Here is a 22,321-nt window from a genome sequence, read left to right as displayed (position 1 = left end):
TTCATTCAGAGTCCTCTTCCACATTTTTGTTTGAAATCCAGGCATGAAAGAAATGCCAGCCCTTCCCCAAGGATAAATACCACTGTCCTGTTAGTCTGGCATGTAACTCAATTGGGTTAGCTGCTAGGCTTTTTTGAGATTACCTTTAATTTTAAAGAATTCAGAACTGTGGAAGCAGCCAAGACAGAAATCAAGGATAATCTACTCGAACATGTTGAATTTTTAAAATCAAATTAATTATGTTTACTGGTTGTTTAAAGCAGATTGGAATTTCAGGGACAAGACAACTTTCAGACCTCTGACTGAATATGGATTATCTTTCGTTTGCAACGGAGAACAACCAGATGCACAAAAAAGTCTGTGACAGACTATCCCTGCTGGATTTGCTAATTAATATTGACCTTTCCAAATGAATGATGCTTATTGTCTGACTGAAAAAGGGACAACTTGTTTTTCTTCTATGTGAGCTTTACATCTAAAATACGCTTTTTATTTCTGCGTCTGGTCTCATGTCAACTTATCATCTGAGAGAGAGGGACAATCACCATTCTCCCTTTCTGCACTGAGAGGCCACTGTCCAAGTGATGTCCACTTCAGGCAGAATCAGCAAGGTTTCATGTGACAGGAGTGAAATTTACCCGAGCTTCCAAAATGATTTGACCCTGTGCTTTGATGAAGTCTTGTTCTTCCTATCCTAATTCTGGATTTATTTTTAAAGGCATACATATGCACTACAAAGGCATATATTCATTGCTGATTTTGTATCCCCAGTGAAGAAATGTGCCTGTATCCTGATAATTCTTTAATTATGAGTGTCACTAAAGATCTGTTACTACAATTTCATGCACGGTAAACTAGATCCTGGAATAGATCCTTCCTTGTGCAGGAATCCATTGTGCCGTCAGCATGGACTCCAGACCTTCCATTCTGCTCAGTTTAGATGAATGTTTGGATAATAAAGACATTTAAAACATGGCTAATGTAAATTCCAAAATGTTTCTACAGAAATGCAGTTATGTCTATATAGTATTTCCTTCAGTTGTGCAAAGTATGTTAAATCAGAGGAAGAAAAAAAGCTGATTTGTATACTTCTAGCTATCAAATAGAAGGAGGAAAGAGAAAAGCCTGAAGCAATGGTAAATGATTTATGATTGAAAAGGTGTTTCTTTAACCCCTCTCCCCCAGCTACACACAGATAAAGCAAATAACTGCTCCAAGATTGATTTAATTATTCAGTCTATTAAAATTCCTGTCTTGTTTGCTTAATTTTTTTAATAGCAACGAATACTGCTTTTCAATGTCTCATGAAACCGACATTCAAGATTTTGTTTCACTGTGGGAGAAAAAACTCACCATTAATCTTACATAGCAAGATCAGGAAGGCTTACGCATGAATTTGGCTGTAGAGGAGTAGTAGTTTTATGTCCCATTAATTCCACGGGATTGCTCACAATACGTGACATTAAATATGCACATAAGTCTTTGTGAGACCGAGGTTTAAAGAGCCTTGATCTTCTAGATTGTGCTTGTGGTTTTTTTCACTTCTTTAGCGCCATTTCTCTTTATTAACAAACTCACTGGCAAAGTTACATTAATCTAAGCAACTCTGTAGTGAAGCTCCCACCCACTGATCTTTAGCTATTGATCTGGCTTTGCCTTTCAGCACTAATGCACTGTCCCTTGTGGTTTGCGACAAGCTGCAGCAACTCACTGCAGATGGTAAAACAGATTCTTAAATATTGATTTGAGGCTCCACTTTTAAAAGCCATGCTCTCTAGAGGTATTGATGAGAAGCCTAGTTTTAATATTGGGTCACTGGATAAAGGAATGCTTTGTGGTAGGTGGAATTTCAGTCTTGTGGTGAGGAGGTAGCTTCAGAAATTTGCTCTGAGTAAAAGAAGAAAAATGATGTGTAAGTGACCGGGGCACAGAGAGGTGCCCTATGAATTATATAAAAACAAACAGAAAATTGAAATGTAAAAAGGTTCTGCTTTTTCAGTTTAAAACAGGATAAGCAACCACAGGCTACAGTAATATAAATTTTTAAATAAAGGTGTCTTACAAAGTAATTGTGTTTTACATTGCTTATGAAAGTGCATTCAAAAATTCCCACATGTGTATAATCATATTAATCAGTGTAGACCAAGAAGACAAGATTGTCATATTAGCAGATAATTTTGTTATTGAAAGAGAATTTCTGAAGGAGATGAATATATGAGTGGATTGGCTTAATAGAAAACAATAAAACATTTGGAGTTAGTGAAAGATAGAGTAAATAATACTGGTAAATCAAATTATTATCATGAATAATGAAGCTAAAAGGCATAAAGAGACCATGAATTTCAAAGGGAACTTGCAGTTGGGGGATTATTCACTTAGAATGAACTCGGGAACTCTTTTGCATGAAATCCTAAAATAGATTTTAAACAGTGCATGTTAGTGACTATACCTGGTCCTTCTGGCCCAGTGTTCTGGCTCTGGTAGTGGGCAGAAAATACACGAACAGAGCAAGTGTATATATAATCTTTAGCCTCTGCAATATGCAGCTGGAAACTTGAGCTTCACGGACTTTAGTGAGAATGAATTTACTGCATTTAACAATACTGAAATGGATGTTAGGTTTTGGGTTTTTTTTAATTTCTACAGTTACCTTTGAATCTGAGTATATTTTTTACCATTCACAATATCTTTCAATAAGGTCTTTAGTAGCTTAATTAGGCATGGTATGAAGAACCATCTGCTCTCTCCTTACCCTTTCCTGGTTTCATGTGGTGACCCCTACTTGTCGATTGGAAGAGACAGTGTACAAAGTGAACTGTCATTCCCTATTCATCCTTTCCATGCCACTCTTTATTGCAAACCCCTCAGTCTTTCCTAGGCTGAGAGACCCCAGTCTATTTAGTCATTCCCTGCAAGGAAGAAATTTTGTACTTCTGGTCGTTTTTATTGCCCATTTTTGTGTCTTCTTGAGATCTCTGTCACATTAGAGATAAGTCCAGAACTACGCTTAGCTCAAGATGTAAGCATATCCTGAATTAATTGGCACCAAAAAAAGGCTTTCTGTGTTGAAGGATAGCAACAAGTGTCATATGCTTTAGAAAAAAGAATAAGATTAGTATTTTTATATGTGTTCAAGTGAAATTTAGTTCAGTTTTTTTATACTAAATTTGATGAAATATATGTGATGGAGCAAATCACAGCTGATCTGAGAATGGTACTAATTTGCCATCTAAAAATATTATAGTTAAATAATTTGTAAGACTTTTAGCTTAGGATCATGTTTTGTGTGAAACATTGAAGTAGAATAACCATGTATTCCAGAAAAAAAGAATGGTTAAAATTTTTTATTTATCAAGTTCTTTTATATTGGTTCTTGTTCCTTTTGCAAGTAACTGTGGCTAGTCAAGATGGGTCCAGTTCCATTTCAAAGTACTGTTTTCCAGTACATTTTAATTGGGAATTGCAGGCATTTGCATTCGGGATCTGGAATTAAATAGGGACTTAGTTTAAATCATAAATTGGTTGGCCTGGGACTGCATCTCTTTTCTGTGTTTATGAACCTTAAAGCCCACTGAAGGATTACCTGATCCACCATCAGTATTTCCAGGTCCAGCTGAAATACACCTGTTGTTTGTATACCTGTGTAATCTGTAATAAATTCTTAATTCAGCCTAGCTGCAGACTGTTTGCTTGCTTATATAATAAAAATGAAAATTATTCTCCCCCTCTTGTTCCAGCATCTTTGTTGGCCCTGGCTTCTGTGGTCCTCTCCCTCCTCACTAACCCCACTGCCTCTTGTTCCACTGTTACCAAAACTGTCTTCACCCATTTGTAGCTGTGATCCTTGAACAGGAACTGGATGATTTTGTGTATTCATTAGCTATCTTTTGAGGGAGAGAGAGTAATTTCATGGTGCAGAATTACCAAGGATTTAAATCTAAGTAACAACACTTAAATACTATAAAAACAGAAGTTCTGAGGACAGGATACAAAATATGAACATTGTCCTTTAGGAAAAAAAAATGCTTTAATAAGTTATTACTTGTTCATAAGTAGAAAGCAAATAGGAGGTTTTTTTCAGGTAGAGGGAATGACTTTTTAAGGCTGTCTATAATTTTATCCTATGACTGATGGTATTTCTCACCAGATCTATGGAGCTGTTAAGCATTCATCTTCAAGTTTTCCCTTGCTTTGTTTTTTCCCCCCAGATAATCACATGTGCAATATGTATAAACATAATTTATTTTTCCTTTTCTTTTTAAATATATTCAGCTTTGTAGTAGCAAAAAGTTGGTTTGATCTGTAGTTCTGCTTTTAGTCATCAGTAGCAGAAATTTCCAGGGTTCGTATCTTTAGGCCTTAAGGAGTACACAACATTATCATTGTCTTCTCCCTCACTAGTTCTTTGTTTCTCTTAGTTTTTACTGATAATTCATAGTAAATACAGTTATCTGCATGGCCAGATGCTCAGACCATGATAAAAAAAATTTGCCAAGGCTTAGACCCTATGTTTCTGTCTTTTAAAATCAGTGAGAGTTTTGTGTATCTGCACACAGTTGGCATGTCCTTCATCCCATCAATCCATTATATACTTATGAATTCAGGTCCATAATAAGAAGCAGCTCTAAATAAACTTTCACTGCATTAGAAAGGTAGGTTTCCTAACCCCTGCCCCATTTATTTCAGATACTGTATTGCTTTCCCTTTAAATAGATAATTCTTCTTTGTGTTTTTATTAAAAACATTATTTGTATTTTGGAACCATCTGTGTTGTGACAGTGCTGTGAGCGCTTGTGTTTTTATTTCATCCAGGCAAAAGAGTGAAGGTAACAGAAAAAGGAGAAGCAGAAGGAATATTCAAAATTCAGCCAATGCATTACCCAAGGTCATATACTGTAATATAGAAAATCGTGCATACTCCATCTTGTGATGATTTTGGGAGGAATGCAGGATTTTGTATGCTATATCAGATTGTGAGACTGCACCCACCATATAAGACATTTTTAGCATTATTTTTAATATTTTTTAAAGTTCACATATGCCAGAATTTACACCCTGCAATGATTAAAGCTCTGCCCAGCTACTTGTTTAGAATTGAACTTGAAAATTACTTGGGGTTGGTTTTTTGTTTTCTTTATTGGATGTATCTTGTCCAAAGTGTATCACTTTTAAGTGTGTGGAATCAGGCCAATATTAATAGGATATTGCAGTGGCAGCACCTGTGACCCCCAGAGTGCAGCTCAATGAGGACCACAAGGGTATTAGTAGTGTGTGCACCACACTTCTTTTAGCTACTGCCCAAGGCATCTCCATTCTTTTGGCCAGTGAAGCTGAGTGAGATGGACCTTCCCACTCACTCTTGCTGTTCCTGGCCTTTTTTTTTTTTTAACTTCAGATATCTGCATCTATTTCTGCATGATAAATGCACACATTAGAGATGTCTTTCCTATCCATTGATTCTAAGGAAAGTCTCCATGCGTAGCTTAGATCAGAGAAATTCAAGGAACACACAAGGAAACAGTGTTCTTTATGAGAGATAGGAGTTTGCTTCTCAGCAGATGGCAGTTTCTTTTGAGAAGGACGCAACATATTTTTATGCTGCAGATTTTCTTCAGGATTCAGGAAAAGAGTGCTCTGGCAAGTGTCCTTCAACCAACCCATCCTTCTCTACAAAATGTGGACTTCTGTGAAAAGCTACTGGGGTTTTCAACTTGTGAGCAGGAAGCCATGCAGAAAGGAAAATTTTTACTTCCATAGGCAGACTTCTCAGTTTACCCATGTATCTGCTAGTAGGGTAAGGGGCAGGAACAATGTCTTCCTTGGAGGTTCCTCTTTAAGCATTGGCTGTACTCAGAAATATGTTCCACTTCTCTCTGTAATCCCATGATGTTTCTCTATTCTAGGGGCCTGTCATCAAGGTCACATGTAAGTCTGAGCAAGTGTCATGTGAAAGCTCAGCGCATCGCACCATTTGTGGTTTCTGTGTTCATTAGGTAGCTAGACAAGTAACTTTGTCTTTCACATAATTAGCACTGTGACCATTATCAAGAACAATATTAATGAAAGTTAAATACCCTTTTTAATGACAAATTTTAGTTATTTAAAATTAATGAAGAAATTGATCAAAGAGTATAATCGAATCTGTAGTTGTATCTCAGTAAAGTTCAGATTCCAAGTCCTGGTCTAGCAAGATTTATTTTGCTACAGAAAAATAAGCTAGATTTGAAGTCTCGTGTTTTGGGCACTGATTGCTCCCTGGCATAAGAGCGGCCTCCAAAAGATAAGTCTGAACTGTAATGAATGGAAAATATGTTTTCAGTGCAGGCTGTCAAAACCTGTTTTTGCAAACAGTGGGATAGATCCATGTTTTATTCCTATCAGCTTGGAGAGGCCAAGGTTGAATTTGAATTGCTTTCCTTAACTGAAGTCCAAGTCACATGGCTGTCACTGCTGTTCTGTCTCCAATTATTCAGCTCATATTAGCCAAACTGAATGAAGACTATGCTGTTTTGCAGTGTGTGCATAACCTTATGTTGATGCTAAACCAGAAATAGCCAAGTCCCATGAACACTATCTCTCACCTTCATTTTCTGAGGTTAATGCCTTGTTCTTGTTGCTCAGGCAGATGTTGGTAGTTGCTAATCTTTCTCTTCTTTTACTGGGAGCTGCTCCTTAATTTCCTGTAGCAATTTTCCTGTGTTGGTTATGCTCACTTATAGGAACTATCTGCAAAGAATTACTGCTACTAACATTTTTACTGCTATCTTTCTTTCTGTAGTGATATGAGCCTTTCATGCCTCTGTTAGTTTCCACAGTTAATTAATCTAAGTCTTTCTAATACTTAATATGGTAAGGATAGAAAAGCAATAAACAGGGCAGATAAAGGATTAAATAAATGGTTTAATCTCATTAATTAACAAAATACAGAGTATCCAGGTACAAATATTACTCCTCTTCTTATCACTGGGAGTTGGATAAGCCATATAGAGCCAAGAAAATATATCTAAGCTATAAATGAAGGTGTAGTTCAGTTAGTGTGGGTTTTGTTTTTTTCTTTCCTGATTTTAATAGCAGCTTCACATCATAATTAGGAGGATGAAATTCCTGCCAACCAAGTACATAGTTTGGACAGATTAAAGGGAAGAGGTATGAGAAATGATAATTGCTTTCTGCTCATCAGACTTCTATTGAAAATCTGACAGGATAATTACAAAATACCTGCCTTTGCAGAATGTCTAGGCAAATTTTTAAAGAGCTATTTAAAGTTGTTCGTTTACAATCTGTCTGAAAAGAAAAGTTTTTTCCCCTCTTTTTGAGGTAGTTAATTACAGTTGAGATGTGTGGTGCATGTTTAAATATAGACTTTCTTCCCATGTGCATGCCTGGCTGCATTCCACTGCCCACCCCCAAAGAAAATTGCCCATAATTTTTTGCATTACCCCACATACTTCACCCACGTACTCACCCTTAACTTTCAGCAGAACATTATTTCCCCTGATGGAAACTAACCTCATTGCTTCCAACAGTCTGAATCATAGTCAGAGATAAATTAATTGAGAGAGGAATGTTCCAGTGGACTATACAAAAAACTTTATTCTGACTGACAGTAAAAAAGTGTTCTGCTTTCAGGTGCTTTTGTGTCTCATCACAGTTTTCAAAGAATATTTTAGGCGTAGGTCCCAAAAACCTACTAACTAAGGCCCCTAAGGTCTGACTTTCTACTAAAGTTCCCCATATAAGGTCATTTGAGTCACAGAGCCACAGATGCCTGCAGAAAGACAACAGAACTCTGGGAACCTGGTAGGCAGGGTTAGAGTCATCCAGTATCATTTTCATGTGCAGTTGAACAGGGATGACCAATCTCCTAGCTCACAAGAGCTGGATTCTAATGTATGGCAGTACTATAAGCAGTGTTCCACGATCTCCTTCCTTGTTGCATCACACCGAACCACAGTCAGGGAGCTTAGTCCTTTCCAGAACTGTCAGCAATTGCACATCAATTACATAGTTCCTGCATCTGTGTGGTAAATCTCTGTCTATTTTCTGCTCACCTCCCAGGAAGAGGTAATTGCAATTTGCAATTGCTTTCTAAAATTCTCATGTTTAGTCTCAGATGCCTTCAGATATGACCGATGAGTATCTTGCAGCCTGGCCAGCTGGTTCTGGCAACTAGGGCAGGCTTTGAGTAACCAACCTTACCAGGGACGCCAGGACTGTTGTGGGACCATAAGTACACCTCTCATGTGACAGGGATGCCTGAATTTTGGTAATATCAAGAAACAGGATGTGCGGATCCTAGAAAGGATGACCATAGATGAACTGCCTTACTGTAGGTATCTGTAGTCAACTGACTGGTGTATTTACATAATTTCCCAAAGTGATGCTTTGAGTCCATAGCTATAACATTAATTAATATAGTATTTAAAGCTTACAGTTTGTATTTTTATATAAAGTAAAAGAATAAATTAAGTGCTGGGCATATAATTAGTTCTGTATCGTGTTCCTTGGTAGATCGAATTACGTGTTTCACAAGAAATGCACACTTCAGATTGTACAACAGAGCATTTTTTCATATAATTCTAATTTGTCTCTTGCTTCTGTTTCTTTGAACAGTTTACGAAGAACCAGAAGACCCCAGCAACAGATCATTTTTTTCAGAAATTATATCTTCAGTGTCAGATGTCAAATTCAGTCACAGCGGTAGATACATGCTAACAAGAGATTACCTCACTGTCAAGGTTTGGGATCTGAACATGGAAACAAAGCCCGTAGAAACATACCAGGTAGGAATCTCCTGTGTCTTAAAATGCAACAATATAAAAGCATCTCACCATTCAAAAACTGAATGTTTTTGTAAACTTCTCATCTGAGAAGCAGCAAGCTTGGGAACTCATCAAGGTGGCCGAAATCCTCACAGTTGTGTCCTTGTAGGTAGAAAAGAGCAATTTCAGCGTTAGTAAGGAACCTGGGGAGTCAAGATAACACTCCCTGTGGGTTGAGCTCTTGAAAGAAATTATTCTTCTAACGAGGGAAATCATCTCTGCACTCTGGCATCTGCTTTCAAATGATACATCTCACTATTAACATTTAAAATTACTGAGGGAAGATTTTGTGTGTTGCTTAACCCTCTGCTCCTGCGAGGACTGCTTAGAATTTACACCTTTGTCATTTCAGGACTGCTTTTTAAAACTTCATCTCTGTGTTTCTCCCTTGTGCCTAGTTCTAGAAGTGATCAGTGTTAAACCCTGGCATCACCACTGACACAGCAGTTCACAAATGCCAGACATACATCTGGTTGCCTGAATTCATTGCAATATTATCCAGACAAAATGCCAGTGGCTTCAGCCAGTGCTAAGTTTGTACTCTGACATCTGTTGTGTTTGGCAATAGAGAGCTGAGCTTACATTTTTTTACTCTGGCTTGAAGAAAGAAAATATGTCTGTGACACAGAAACTCCTTGTTACAAAAATGCAGTAAGAAAAAACTGTCAAGTTACCTACAGAAGAGTATGCAAAGTAGGAAAAATGTAATTCATCTGGCTCGTGTTGCTTACTGAGAGACAGTCCTGTGACAGTCCTAGACCAGTCCCTTGTTTTCTGTGTGTGTATAATGGCAGGTGGGGTACAGTAGTTCACAGTAACTATAATTAAGATTGGTTTTAAAATAACATGTGATGAGAGTTTGGTAGTGTGTCTTGTCAAAACAACCAAAATTTTCCACTATTTGTTAGGTAGTGTTTAGTAGACAGAGTGGGCTCCGGTGCTTTTCAATGCACCTATTACATTTCAACGGATACTCTCCAGTGTGTCTCCTATTAGTACTGGAAAGTCTGAGCCTATGTACCTTTAAAGCTACAGAACTGATTTTGCACTTAAAATGGCAGTACTTGTAATGCTAAATGTGTTAGAAATGTTGATATGCTGTGAAAATGTGGTGGGAGGGTAAGGGCGAGACTGTGTTTTATATAACAGAATCATATTTCAGATTTTGGCAACTTAGGTAAAACATTATTTTATACCTATGCTAATTTAGTAGGCAGCCTTGTCCCTGGAGAGGAATAGCTGGTCAAGCCAACCTGTTTGTCTTGACACCTGCTTTTATTTCCTCGTGTACGTAGCTGTGAAACAAGCTGGCAACCCTTAAATTAGTCTGACACCCAACAGTAGGGCCAATTAAAAAGTCATATTTCTTCATGCTGAGATGGGAAAAATTAGTATAATGTAAAATTTTCAGTACTGATAATTACAGTCAGAAGCTTATAGAAAAAAAAGACAAGACCCGCAACAACAAACCTCCTATAAATATAACAGTGTTCTTACTGCCTTACTTTAACCTTTGGATTGCCTTTTGTTTTTGAATATTTGTCCAGTGCCTTGTAAAGAATATACAGATGTGTTGCTGAGCATTGCAGTGGACTAAAAGAGAATCTGGAATCTGGGGAGCCTTGGGAAGCCAATAGCACAGGACTCCAGATGATTTGCATAGTTCAGCTGCTCTGAGCAACCTTTCATGTTTTTTAACTGCAGAGAGTAGAAAGGTTCTGTTCTAAGAAAAAGTGGTTTAAATGACTCTCTTAAATAATTTGTCTTACAGATATCTCTCTCTCACATACCTAAATCTCATATATAAACTTGGAAATCTCTCAAAAGGTTTTTTTGTGGTAGATCACCTGAAGGCAACAAATAAACCTAACATTTTCAGTTATGTACCCACATAATTATGATGACAAATATATCATTAAAAGATTAAAAGGTGCTCATTAAAAGATTGTATTTCTCATTTCATCCACTGCATGGTAGCCACTTAGATATTACCTAGGTGTGAGACTCATGAAGAGGGTCACAACAGGAGACTTCACACAGAGCTGTAAGAAAGAGCAAAGTCTGTAACTGTACTGCTTCATTATCAGGTTACAATTTTAGTATTAAAAAAACCAACAAACAAAAATGAATGACTCATGCAGGTCCTTTTTCATATCAGTGTTGTGGCTCAACGAATGCTGTTGCATAGAGCAGCTGTTGCAGTCCTGCTGAACACATCTGCTGACTGTTCCAACATGATTTTCTCCTGTTCATGCTTCACACAATAGAAAAAGGGGCAGAGTATGGTCACTGGACAGCACTAAGAGAGCCATACAGCCGAGTGGCCAATGCTTGAATGTTGTAAGGCAGCCCTGCCTAATAGCTTACTCTTCTGATGCTGCCAGGTGAATTAACCCAGCAGAAGCCTCAGCAGCAGCAAGGTGAACACTCATAATGGCTTGATCCACTTTTGGCAGGGTCTGTAGCATAGGGATTCGGAGTAATGTGTCACCAGTGCAATTCCTGATTGTGTCTGTTCAGTCCCAGCAAAATAGCTCCCTGTGAAGATATGTAGTCTGGAGCACAGAATTGCAAGATAATTCCGTGAGGGTCTAACCTAAAACATTGCAGTGAAGAAAAGGTGAATGCCTTTGGTAATTAGTTAGGAATTAATTGTGTTTGGATTCAAATACTATTCTTATGTGATAAGACCAATATGTAACAGACAAGGCAAATCTGATTTTACCCTCAGTTGGTAGTGGCAGATGAACATATAAACAGGGTGAAAATGAAGTGTTTCTTCCAGTTAGTTTTTCATAGTCACTTCAAGGGTCCAAATGTGTTCAAATGTGGTAACAAAAGGGCCACATAAGGAGCAAGGTGGTTGTCCAAGGCAGTAGTGCAAGTCTGACAGTCTTGACTTGACAGTCAACAAAAAGGAACTGAGACCTTGGGGTGGTAGGACATCTGAGAGAGGAATTGCAAAATGCTTTTTGACAGAGCTGATAGAAAGGCACAGCTCCAAGCTGTGGAGTTGGGCACACTTTGCAAAGGGTGTGTACATGGCAGTGGTCATGACAGATGGCTGCTGGAAATGGTAACAAGAGAAAGACCTAGGAATGACAGTCAATGAGGCAAATGATCTCCTCCCTTCTGCCTTACCTAGCCTATTTCTTCCAAGTGCTGCGAGCTCAAAAAGATGATAAAGGAAACATTACAGTGCTAACATAAAAAGGCTTAAGTAAAGAGAAAATGAAAGGATTTAATTACAGGAGGTGCAGGAAACTGCATCAATACTAAAAGTGTTCTGACCTATTGCTCACCATGAAGATAAATGCATTTAATTGTGAAATGCTCTACCTGCATCTGACATTTGGCAATTATTTGCTGTATAAGGTGTTATCTTTTAATGCACAGTTCAGTGTTCATTAATTTATTAATGAAAATTGATCCATAACTAAAATTTATCATCCCTAATAACCTTATGTTACAAATATTCTTTGGATACTGTATAATTTGGCAATTGAAAATGGGTTAGTTTAAAGAAAATATAAGTGAAAGGTCATTGTTCTTCACCTGGTCTTGATAGAAAATATTTTGCCAGAAGAAATGTTTGTGCCTTCAGGACAGGGAAGGATGCTGAGCAACCACGAGCAGGAACAGTTTCACCGAACTTGCAAGAACCAGTAACCTTAGTACGCCAGAGCTAAATTATGTCCCTGGGTCATTGGGTTGGTGTGTCGACTCCAAGAGAGGCCACCCATGCACCTTTGTTTTACAGTTTCTACAATAGCTGGAAGAAAATATCACGAGTGGAAATGCATTAGTAAATTTGTCTAGGCAGGGATTTTCGAGCTTATTATTTCCTTGTGGAATGAAACCAATTATCCAGAAGGAAAACTAATCCAGTTCAGCAAAGGATTGAAACAGTTTGCATGAGATCTCTCTTTATGAGAACCCTTGTTCCTCAGAGCCCAGAGGAGAAAGTTCTTCTGCTGGTTAGTCCCACTTTTCAAGTGAGAATTTACAATGTTGTTTTTAAGTCTCAGACAAAGAGGAGGTATCCTTGGGCTGAATTAGTGTTCTGATTTGCAGCCTGTACAACTGCAGCCTTGTGCTGTATTTGGCTTTTGAAATACTTTACACAAATATATGTAATACCATATACTACAGATTCTTTTAATAGAGCCAAGTTCTTTCTGCCACAAGTGAGAGTCCACTTATCTTGGAATATGACCTTTTTGTTACTATTTAAATTAGATTTCGTGCACATTAATTAGCACATCGAGGGTATCAGCTGGTGAAATGTCTCTGGGAATTAGGTTCCACTGAGAAAATCACCCAAGCAGGAAACAAATATGTTGAAGACGGGTGGTTTGCAGCCTGCTGAGGGAAGCAGACTTCGTGCCTTCCTGCAACAGTAATTCTGCATCACCTGGGTAATTGGGCTGTGGAAAAGTACAGATAGCTTCTTTAGAGTTTAAACACAGTATCTTCTGCAGTGCTACCAGTTTGTGCAGCATATTTTAAAAGTGAACGTGGGAGACAAAGCAGAAAGTGGAGGGCTGGTTGTAAAGTTTTGTATTTTCTTTGATTTCAAGAATAACAGTTATTTTCTTTGAAACAGGTCCATGATTACCTTAGAAGCAAGTTATGTTCCCTCTATGAAAATGACTGCATCTTTGACAAGTTTGAATGTGCATGGAATGGATCAGACAGGTAATCCATCTTTCTGTCCATCACTGTCTTCAGTTAGCAAAAGAGCTCCCATATGATGGGGAACAAACCAAAAATAGTTACACATGGTTATTTTCCACATCAATATACAGAATTACACACCAGTGTTCAGGTTGATAAAAGATGTTTGGATATTTGTGCAGTTGTGTTCTGACCTCCTTAGACATGATGTATGCCTTAATACCCTTGGCTCATACCTTAAGGGAAGAAAATCTTCAAATTATGTCCATTTTCACCAAAATCATAAGTAGGCTGCAGAAGTTAAAAAGAATTATGCCAACTCTCACAACCCCACCAACACACTAAGGAAACTTGTGTGATCCTGTATTTGCACATGAGCTGCCTCAGAATTGAGTTCATTTACTGGAAATAGGGAGTGAGGAAAGGCAGTCACAGGCACCCACTAATTCTCTGCAAACTGCTGCCAAATGGCACTTCTGATATCTCCCTCCATCAGAGCAGCCTCTTTCCTTATGCACTGAAGGAGAGATCTGCGCTTTTATCTTGGACATAATATCTTGTTGAATATTTTAATGAGAAATATGGTCACAAGTCAGCAAGTGTGAGTGAGGGTGGAATGGGCTAATGCCATAATATTAGCAAATGGTAACAGTAGTTTGTGGAGTAGGAATATTGTGCAGGAATAGCTAGATGAGAGGACTGGGTTAATAAAAATGGATAAAATCCCAGAGTATAAATGAAAGGTGAGGATTTTAGTTAAAAAAGAACACAAGCCTTCATCTTATCAGTTGGAAACAACTCCCAGGGACATTCATATATGCTAGGTGACTGTGGAAGGGATTAGCAGTCTACAAAATGCATGTGAAAGAGAGCACAGGAGCCAGTGCTGAATGACACACAGTGGCTCCTGGTTGAGCAGAGCTAGGAGCCAAGAGGCAGAAGTTTGGCACTGGGCCTGGAGCTGCTCCTTCAGCTCACTTAGCCTCTCATTTGGGAAAAACAGTCTGTCTCATTGTATTGAAGCAGGCCTGCCCCCCCTGGACTGGGCAAGGACTGTGAAACAGAGTGTGGGGCAGCTGTGAAAAAAGCAAATATGATCCTTGAATGGGCAAGACTGGGATATCCAGCAGAGAAAGAAGTAGTGGTGACATTATGTTGGGCTCTTATTCAAAGACCTTTGGACTGCATTTACACATTTCCTGTCCCGTGTCTCCAAGGTGGATGAAATAATTGAGCAAATGGACAGCTGCTCCAAAGAGAGGAGAGACCAGGACTTTGGTTTTTATCAGCTTAGCAAAAGAGAAGCCAAGATTATACTTGCTTCTAGTAAGTATATCAGGGAGGTATACATAGGGAGGAAGGAGGATCTAGCTAAGAAAAATGAGAATGACAATGACAGAACAGCAAATAGGTTTTGAGTGTCAAGAGGGTAATTATAACCTGGAAATTAGAGGTAGTTCATACCTGTCCAGAAAGTGACAGTGTGGAGCTGTCTTCCCATCCTGAGTGGTGGAGATATGAGAAAGCCAATGGTTTTGATGATGGTGCTCAGGAAATTTGTGAAAGCAGTTATATGTGACTTTGGTTAAAATTACAAGTGTCTGAACTTGGAAGTACAGAACAAGGTCTCTTCCATTCCTGTGTTCCATGAATGCAGATAAAGTGTTATGCCATACACTGAACAAGGGACATCTTTAGACTACTCTCTTTTGCTCAGTTCCTGTGCCTGCCCAATGGAAAGATTCTGTCTTTGTTAAGAAATAAAACTTTTACCTTGTATCATTTATTATGCAAATGAAAAAATATAATTCCATTATCTCTGTTGTCTGCATGCCAGACTAATGTGTTTTCTGACATTGAGTTCCCCCTGTGATACAAAATGCTGGCCATTTAAAATTACGAAGGTGGACCACACTGAGCAAACTGCTTCCCAAATTGCTCTCACTACAATTTCAGCACCAGCTGTTGTGAAAATGGCTTTGGGATGGTCAGGAAGTGGGAATGATTCACAGAAGTTTTAGAGGAAGATCCAGGTTTTGAGGCTTTTTTCTGAAACTCCCAAACCCATGCATGAATGGATGTTTAGCAGAGGTTTTTTTCAGTAGCCTGGTTACTGCATGAGTTTGGTCCTACTAGAAATACAAAATTTAAAACATTTCTTGGAAATACAGATAGTGCTGATCCCTGCCTAAATCTGGCACGGAACAACAGTGCAATCAAATCATGTAGATACTGTGAAACTTTGACAGAGATCCAGGACTTTTCAGGTCTTTTCAAACCATTTTGCTTATCCTTGATGGGAATTCTTAGTGCATTGTATAGGATGGACAGCCACTGGTTCCCAGGCCCAGAGTCTTTCTCCTGTGGTCAAATGAAGTGCTGCCATCCTCATTACTGCAGTAAGACCACTCTCTGGATAGTTGCCTGGTAATAATAGAATTCTTATTCAATATCAGGATTTAAAGTGAGCTTAATATTTTCATTCCTACTTGACAGATCAGAAAGATCAATGCAGAAAGTAATTATTAAGTGGGAACATTAGATTGTGAGGGCTTCATTTATTCTACTGCCTGGACACTGAGGCATTATTAGTCATGCACAATTACCAAATCCGTCACTAAACACAATGTGCTGCCCTTGATTATAAGAAACTCTTGAGTACAGAAGGTGGCAACATTTGACAAAAGATAAGGGTTCCCTTTAATTTAGTTGTTTCTTTTTAAGAGTCAAATGCATCAGAACTGATGTCCATCTTTTGAAGAACATTCACTCTTCTGAGCTCCTTGTTTCTGTGTATGACAAGTTTTGTATTACTACATGCTACAAGGATAATTTCTTCTTGGTGGATCATCATTTAAATAATATTTAGGTACCAGTACCTCTTAAAGGACAGTTCATTTGAATACTAAGGTCACTTAATTGATCCTTTTGGTATGTATTTTTTTAAAAAGGGCTACTGCTAAAGATAAGCAATATGTAGTAACAGTGGTACTTTTAAGAGATGCTGCAGTATTTATATTATTAATCCATCTACATAACAGCAATAACTGCAGTTATTATTCTTATAAACATGTTATTTTTATCTTTAAAGCTACAGCAACAACTTAAAGTGACAGGATTGTTCAGGTAAAAATGAAAGTGTGTTTATTATTTCGGTGAAAATACTTTTTATTCATTTTTGTCATTACTAAGGAGTTAATCTAGGCTATGATAGAACCTGATGGTGAGGCCGTTCTCAAAAAAAATCAACATACGTGAGCTCTGATTAGAACGTGATTGATGCTCAGTTACTCCAATGAACAGGAACTAATACAATCAGACAGAGCCGATCTCATTTGCTGAAGGGCACATTAATCACTGTGTACTTTGGCTACAACGGTGGTCAGGGGAGGGAGCCAAGCAAGGGTCGTACACTAATTCAACCAGATGAGCACATGTTATCTGTAGTTGAGAATATTACACTGAAATCATGCTATCTTTGTTGTATATACCATTACATGATTATGTAGAATATGTGAGCTCTATTTACACAGCAATTTAATTTATGTTTTCTATTCATGTCTAAAGCCAAGTCTTTTAATAACGACCCCCAAGACATTGTTTTCTTCCCACTGTCAACAGTTTTCAGTTTTACCTTAAAAATTAGCTCCCTTTTGTAGCTGTTTACGAGGTAAAGAAACCAGTAAAGGCAAGAAAATAGTAATTCTACGTGGTAGTAAGTAAATACCTTAGTTACTATTATATTTTTTTTAAGATTTCAAATGAATGGGTGTATGGGACCCTTCCAGGCAGACTTCTGAATACCGTCATGATAAGTGATATGCTGTAAGCAAATGAGTGAAGTCACATACAACTGTTCAGTCAGTCCTTTCCTACTGAACTGTCATTCATTCCCCTGAATATCCGTCAGCCTTCACTCTAATCAGGCAGAATTGGCAGATCCCATTGGATGAGTTTTTGAAAGTCTATTCCTGTCTGGCAGCACAGTCCATGGTGGAGAGCTAGAAGACATCATTTTGTTCTCAAGGCTCAGCATGTCAAATATTAACTTGGAAGTACTTGGGGATCCCTTATTCTTATTCCCAGTCTTATGCTAGGCAGCTGTACCAGAGTGCCACAACCCTGAATCTGGTGTCTCGAGTTTTTCCATCTGCATACTCCCCAGGAGGTTTAAATAAGTTCCTTCTTTGTGACGGGGAGTCAGTGGCTTCACACAGCACAGCATAAAGGAAAATTCCTCAATATGTCAGCAGGTCCTGATTGCTTAGAACAGTGCTTCCTCCTTTCCCTTTGTTATAATAAATATTATTTTTATTTCTGTGAAGAATGTTTTTGAAGAGTTTTCCTGCAACCAATCTGTTTTTCTTGTTAGGTCAGCTTGTTGTGAAACCAGATATGGTGGACCTTTCATGTCAATCCTAGGAGGTTGCAGATGTGCTGTTCTGCACTGGTACACATGGTAGTGAAATCTTGCAAATTTAGGGGCTAAAAATATAATTGAGAGACAGTTTCAGGTCAAAGAAATGGTCCCTTTCCATGCTGGATGCTTTGAGGGACTCTTGCTGCTCTGAGTCTCCTCCCCTCACACCTGCTTGAAGTCCAAGCCTTGCCTCTCCTGCCTCAGGGAATGATGTTCTGTTGCCACATCTGCAGTGAGGGGCAGATTAGCTGGACTCTTTTAGCTTTTCTGTCATCCTTAAGCCTGGTGTGTGCTGGTCCTTGAAGCCCTGCCCAGCCTTAGTCCTATCACATCCTCTGTCCATGGTCTCTTGAACAAGAGTGAAGAAGGGGAACTATGACAGGAGCTGAATTTCTCCAGCCAGTAAAAATGTGTGTAGAATAAAAATTTCTATGCATCTAGAAAGAGTAATCTGGAGCCCAAAAGTTGTTATCAAAGAGTCTAAAAAAAAAAAAAAAGCTAAACAAGAAAACTAACACAAAACAAGGTGAAACAAGTAATGGTTTGGTTTTTAAGCAAGCCTTAATTCCAGCTGATGTCCCCAGAGCTTCAGAACAAACCCTGACAATCCAGCTGAATAGAGCAGTTTTGACAAAGACTGTTGTTTGCAAGGATGGCTGCAACATGGATGACATTTAAGAGGTTGGCTTGAAGTATGGGAATAACAGATCTGAGAAAGACAGAGCTATGCCAATTCTTAGTGACTGGCATGTTTGATGAAATCTTGTTGCCTAAAAAATACTGTGGAAGATCTCATTGTAATGTAGTACAAATGATACTAATTTTCTTCTCAAATCCTTTGCTCCAGACAATTTTGCAGATTAAAAATTGACTTTTAGAAGAAACAACCTTACCTGAATTTTTGCTGGCTACCAGATCAGCATGGCACAGTGTGAAGAAGCCTGAACTGAATGGGAGCTGTACAGTTAATGTTCTGCTAATTTTGAAACTACCTCTCCAGCCCAAATGGGCTTTAGTTCCTGGGGATTTGCTGAAAGCTCATCAAAGTCTGTGTTGTTATTGCCCAGCTGAAAAGCAGATTGCACACCTGGTTGTATGCAAAGCTCTTTCTTACAGCTCTTGTCAAGAATAAAAATTCCTGCAGAATAGACAACCCACAATGCTTTTTTCCCTGCATTCCATGGTAAGCTGGTAGATGACCAGCCTAGACCTGTGATCTCCCAGCATCCTGACATCTGTGGTGTCACAACCTGCACTACCAAATTCTTGATGGATTCAGGGGCACAAGAACCAGTCATTTGTATGTGATGAGAGAGGAGACACACCCACCAGCTATTTCTCCAGCCTTTAGCCCAAAGAAGGCAAGGATGCAAGTCCAAAAACCTTGAGAGCCGAGCAAGCTGTGTGTGAGACTGGAGGTAGCAGAAGATCACCATGAAAGGGTGAGCGGTGAGACTTCCAGAAGTAGAACAGAGACCTGAGAGGGCAGAAAAGGAAGAGAGAAGCAGATAAGGCTTTTTTTTTTTTTTTTTAATTGTAGAGGAGGATAGTTGGAAATGGAAGAAGGAGAGGGAAGAAGGAAGAGAAGGGGAAAGAGAAACCTGTCTGGAAAATGTGGTAAAGGCCAGATTCTTCACTGGAGATGAAGAGAGAAAGAGAACAGAATAGTTACTAGGGAGGGAGTGAGAAGAAAAGTCAATTAATAATAGTAGGATTGGTCTGCACTGGTGTTTTCCCTTTCCCCTTTCACCTTCTGTAAAAAAAAAGTAAATAACGTGGAAGACTTTGGGCCGTAGTGACCCTGCATGAGAGGTGCTGAAGTTTGGCAGTGAGATATGTCAGATTGCATCATTAATAAGCAAGAATGCCCAGTGTCAGTGCAGGCTGCAGGAATCAGTAGCATTTTGTGTTGTCACTCCAACCACACATACCCAAAAAATTGCCAGAAACCCTCAGACCTTGCTTGGAGCAGCACAAACAGAGGGAGCACAGAATACTCCAGAGGCTCTGCAGAGCAGCACAGTGTAAAGAGGAAGACGTGTTCCCCTCATGGGGCAACACAGGAGTGTTAGTGTGAGGCAGTGTGGATGCATTCAAAGCTCTGCAGGTATGGGGTGTTGTCTCTCCTTCCAGATCACTGGCTGGGCTGCCAGTGAGTGAAAGGTAGGTAGTGGTAGGTAGTATAGGTAGTCATATTGCAGCCATTGGGTTTTTTCCCTGCTTTTTTTTTCGCCTTTTTTTTTTTTTTTTTTTGTTGTTGTAATCGTGCTACCTGTAGCTGTGGTGATTGGGGCAGGGTGCAGTAGTCAGGCTGGAGTTTTGTTCCAGCCTGAGCTATAAGTACACTCAGAGTGCACTGGAGCGTGATCTGTGTCTGAAGTCTGTGCATGTCTGAGATGATGGTACTCTGAGCAGGTAAAGCAGAACTTGTAAGCCTGCTTTCTAAATAAAATAAAAGTAGTTAGGCAGAGCTTTTCAGGGCTGCTCCCTTACACACCTGTGAAGTGATGTGGGGTTTTTTGAGTGAGGGGCTTGCTTTGGTTTCTTGGACCAGCCTCTCTTGCAAGGGTTTTGTGCAAACCTTTGTCATTAAACTGCTGTGCAGAGCAGAATCTGGAAATACAGAACAGACTCTTCCTATATTGAGCTGCAATTTATATTCTAATATTTATAAAAAAAAATCTCCATGCCGCATTATTGTGCATTGTATTTTCTTGAATGAGAATAAATTGCAGGCTTACATCTAGTTCTCACTCTCTTTTATTGTTATTTTAAGCAGCAGGTAAGGTTATAATCCATCTGTGTTTGTGACCTTGAACAAGAATGGGCACTTTCTCATTTACATAATGCTGTTTTTTACTGAGCCATTAAACTGCAGAAAAACAGGGCCAGCATGAAAAGTAGTCATCTACATATGTTAAAAAAATAACTGCAGTAAATCCAACTGAAAAAAGCAGCTTTTTAAAAACATGCAAGAGTTCAAGAAATTAAAAAGCAAATGGACTGTAAAAGCAGTTTTACTGCAAGTAAAACCTCCTAAAAATAAGCCCCTTAACAAACATCTCTCTCTGCATTTGGTGCACTGGTACTCTGCCAGCATGAAAACTGTTTCCCTGACAGTTCTTGCATTCATCAGGAGGGGTGCTCCTCATCCCCCTGGGAGCCACAGCTCTGCAGCCTGTGGCACAAGGGTACCCCAGCACTATGAACCTGTTTCAAAATTTTGCCTAGGGGAAAATATACAGCTGGGCTGTTTGCATCACAAATGGTGTATGTGAGTGCTGAGATATGAAATAACCATTACAGTGGGGGCTGTAATGACAAGACACGGTGATTTGGAAGGAGTGAAACATTTGATTTAGTGCTGTTGATTCAATTTCTGAAATAGGCACTAATCTTGATCAATAGGCTTTCTGCAGCTTCTGGGATACATTTTATCAATCTGTCACACTGACTCTTGTTTTTTAACGTGTGAGTTTAACTTGCACCTTGCTAAGCAGGATTGTGCCAGGCCATTGTAGGTGGGGAAGGTAAGGGAAACCTTTCTGCAGGCAACCCTGGGGTGGGTACTACTCCGGGAGAGTAGTGAGGAGCTCTCTGCCAGGGCTGGATGCTGCTGTGTATGGACAAGTGTCTCTGCATCCCCAGTCTCAGCAGCAGAGCAGCTGACACTGTGCTGCCTGCAGACCTCAGGAGAACAGCCCCTCTCCACAGGACCAAGGCTGTAGATGAGCTGTTGTTGAGGGCAGCGTGTGCTGGGTCTCTGTGCTACCCCATCTAATTTGCAGCAGTTTCCTTTGGCACTTCAGCAGCTGCACAAAGCTCATTGTGGTATCAGCTGTCATCAAACTCCAGTGTGCCATCACCGAATGTGGAAGCAGGCTGGAGCTGGCAGCTCTGCTAGTGATTCACAGCATCCACACCCAGCTCACCTGCTCTCGTTACCCTGCAGTGCTCTGAGCTGCTGTCAGTCACCAGCTGCAGTGCAGGAGCAGTGAGATGCACAGCTCACATTTGTGACTTTCCCTGTGTATTACTCATTTGTATTACAGTCACTCCTAATGGCCCCAAATGAGATCAAGGCAGCACTGGCTCGAGGCTGTGCTCACAGAGTAAGACAGCTCCTGAATCCAGGAGTGTATAATCTAATCAGCCAATGAGTGTCTGTGTGGTGGAGAGTGTGGTTTATGCCTTTAAATTCTCCCATATTCTCCCATGTGCCATGGTTCCCTGGCTAGTCTGCTGCTCCATACAGATTCCCTCCAACAGCAAAGTGCTAAAGCAGCTGTCATTTGACATGGAGGTTAGTTTATTAAAGCAAAGCATGTGAAATATGTTCTGTTGGACTCAACTAGAAAGGCAAATAATTCCTGATTACCTGAGTCTTAAAACTGTACAGCTT

The 22,321-nt window shown here is 39.4% G+C and overlaps 1 protein-coding gene across 6 annotated transcripts in view; it reads left to right on the top strand.

Annotated features, from left to right (window-relative positions):
• The window catches only part of PPP2R2C (protein phosphatase 2 regulatory subunit Bgamma), a 148,804-nt gene that overhangs the window by 122,512 nt on the left and 3,971 nt on the right, over positions 1-22,321 (top strand). For all 6 annotated transcript variants that reach the window (XM_017824554.1, XM_017824549.1, XM_017824548.1 and 3 more), the window contains 2 exons: positions 8,614-8,783; positions 13,429-13,520. In XM_017824554.1, coding sequence (XP_017680043.1) covers positions 8,614-8,783; positions 13,429-13,520 — 262 coding nt within the window. The remainder of the gene's footprint in view (positions 1-8,613; positions 8,784-13,428; positions 13,521-22,321) is intronic.

The sequence above is a fragment of the Lepidothrix coronata genome, unplaced genomic scaffold (genome assembly GCF_001604755.1).
Source record: "Lepidothrix coronata isolate B3197 unplaced genomic scaffold, Lepidothrix_coronata-1.0 Scaffold111, whole genome shotgun sequence".
Lineage (NCBI taxonomy): Eukaryota > Metazoa > Chordata > Aves > Passeriformes > Pipridae > Lepidothrix > Lepidothrix coronata.
Note: the sequence above shows the minus strand (reverse complement) of the source record. Positions and strands in the feature narration are given on the sequence as shown.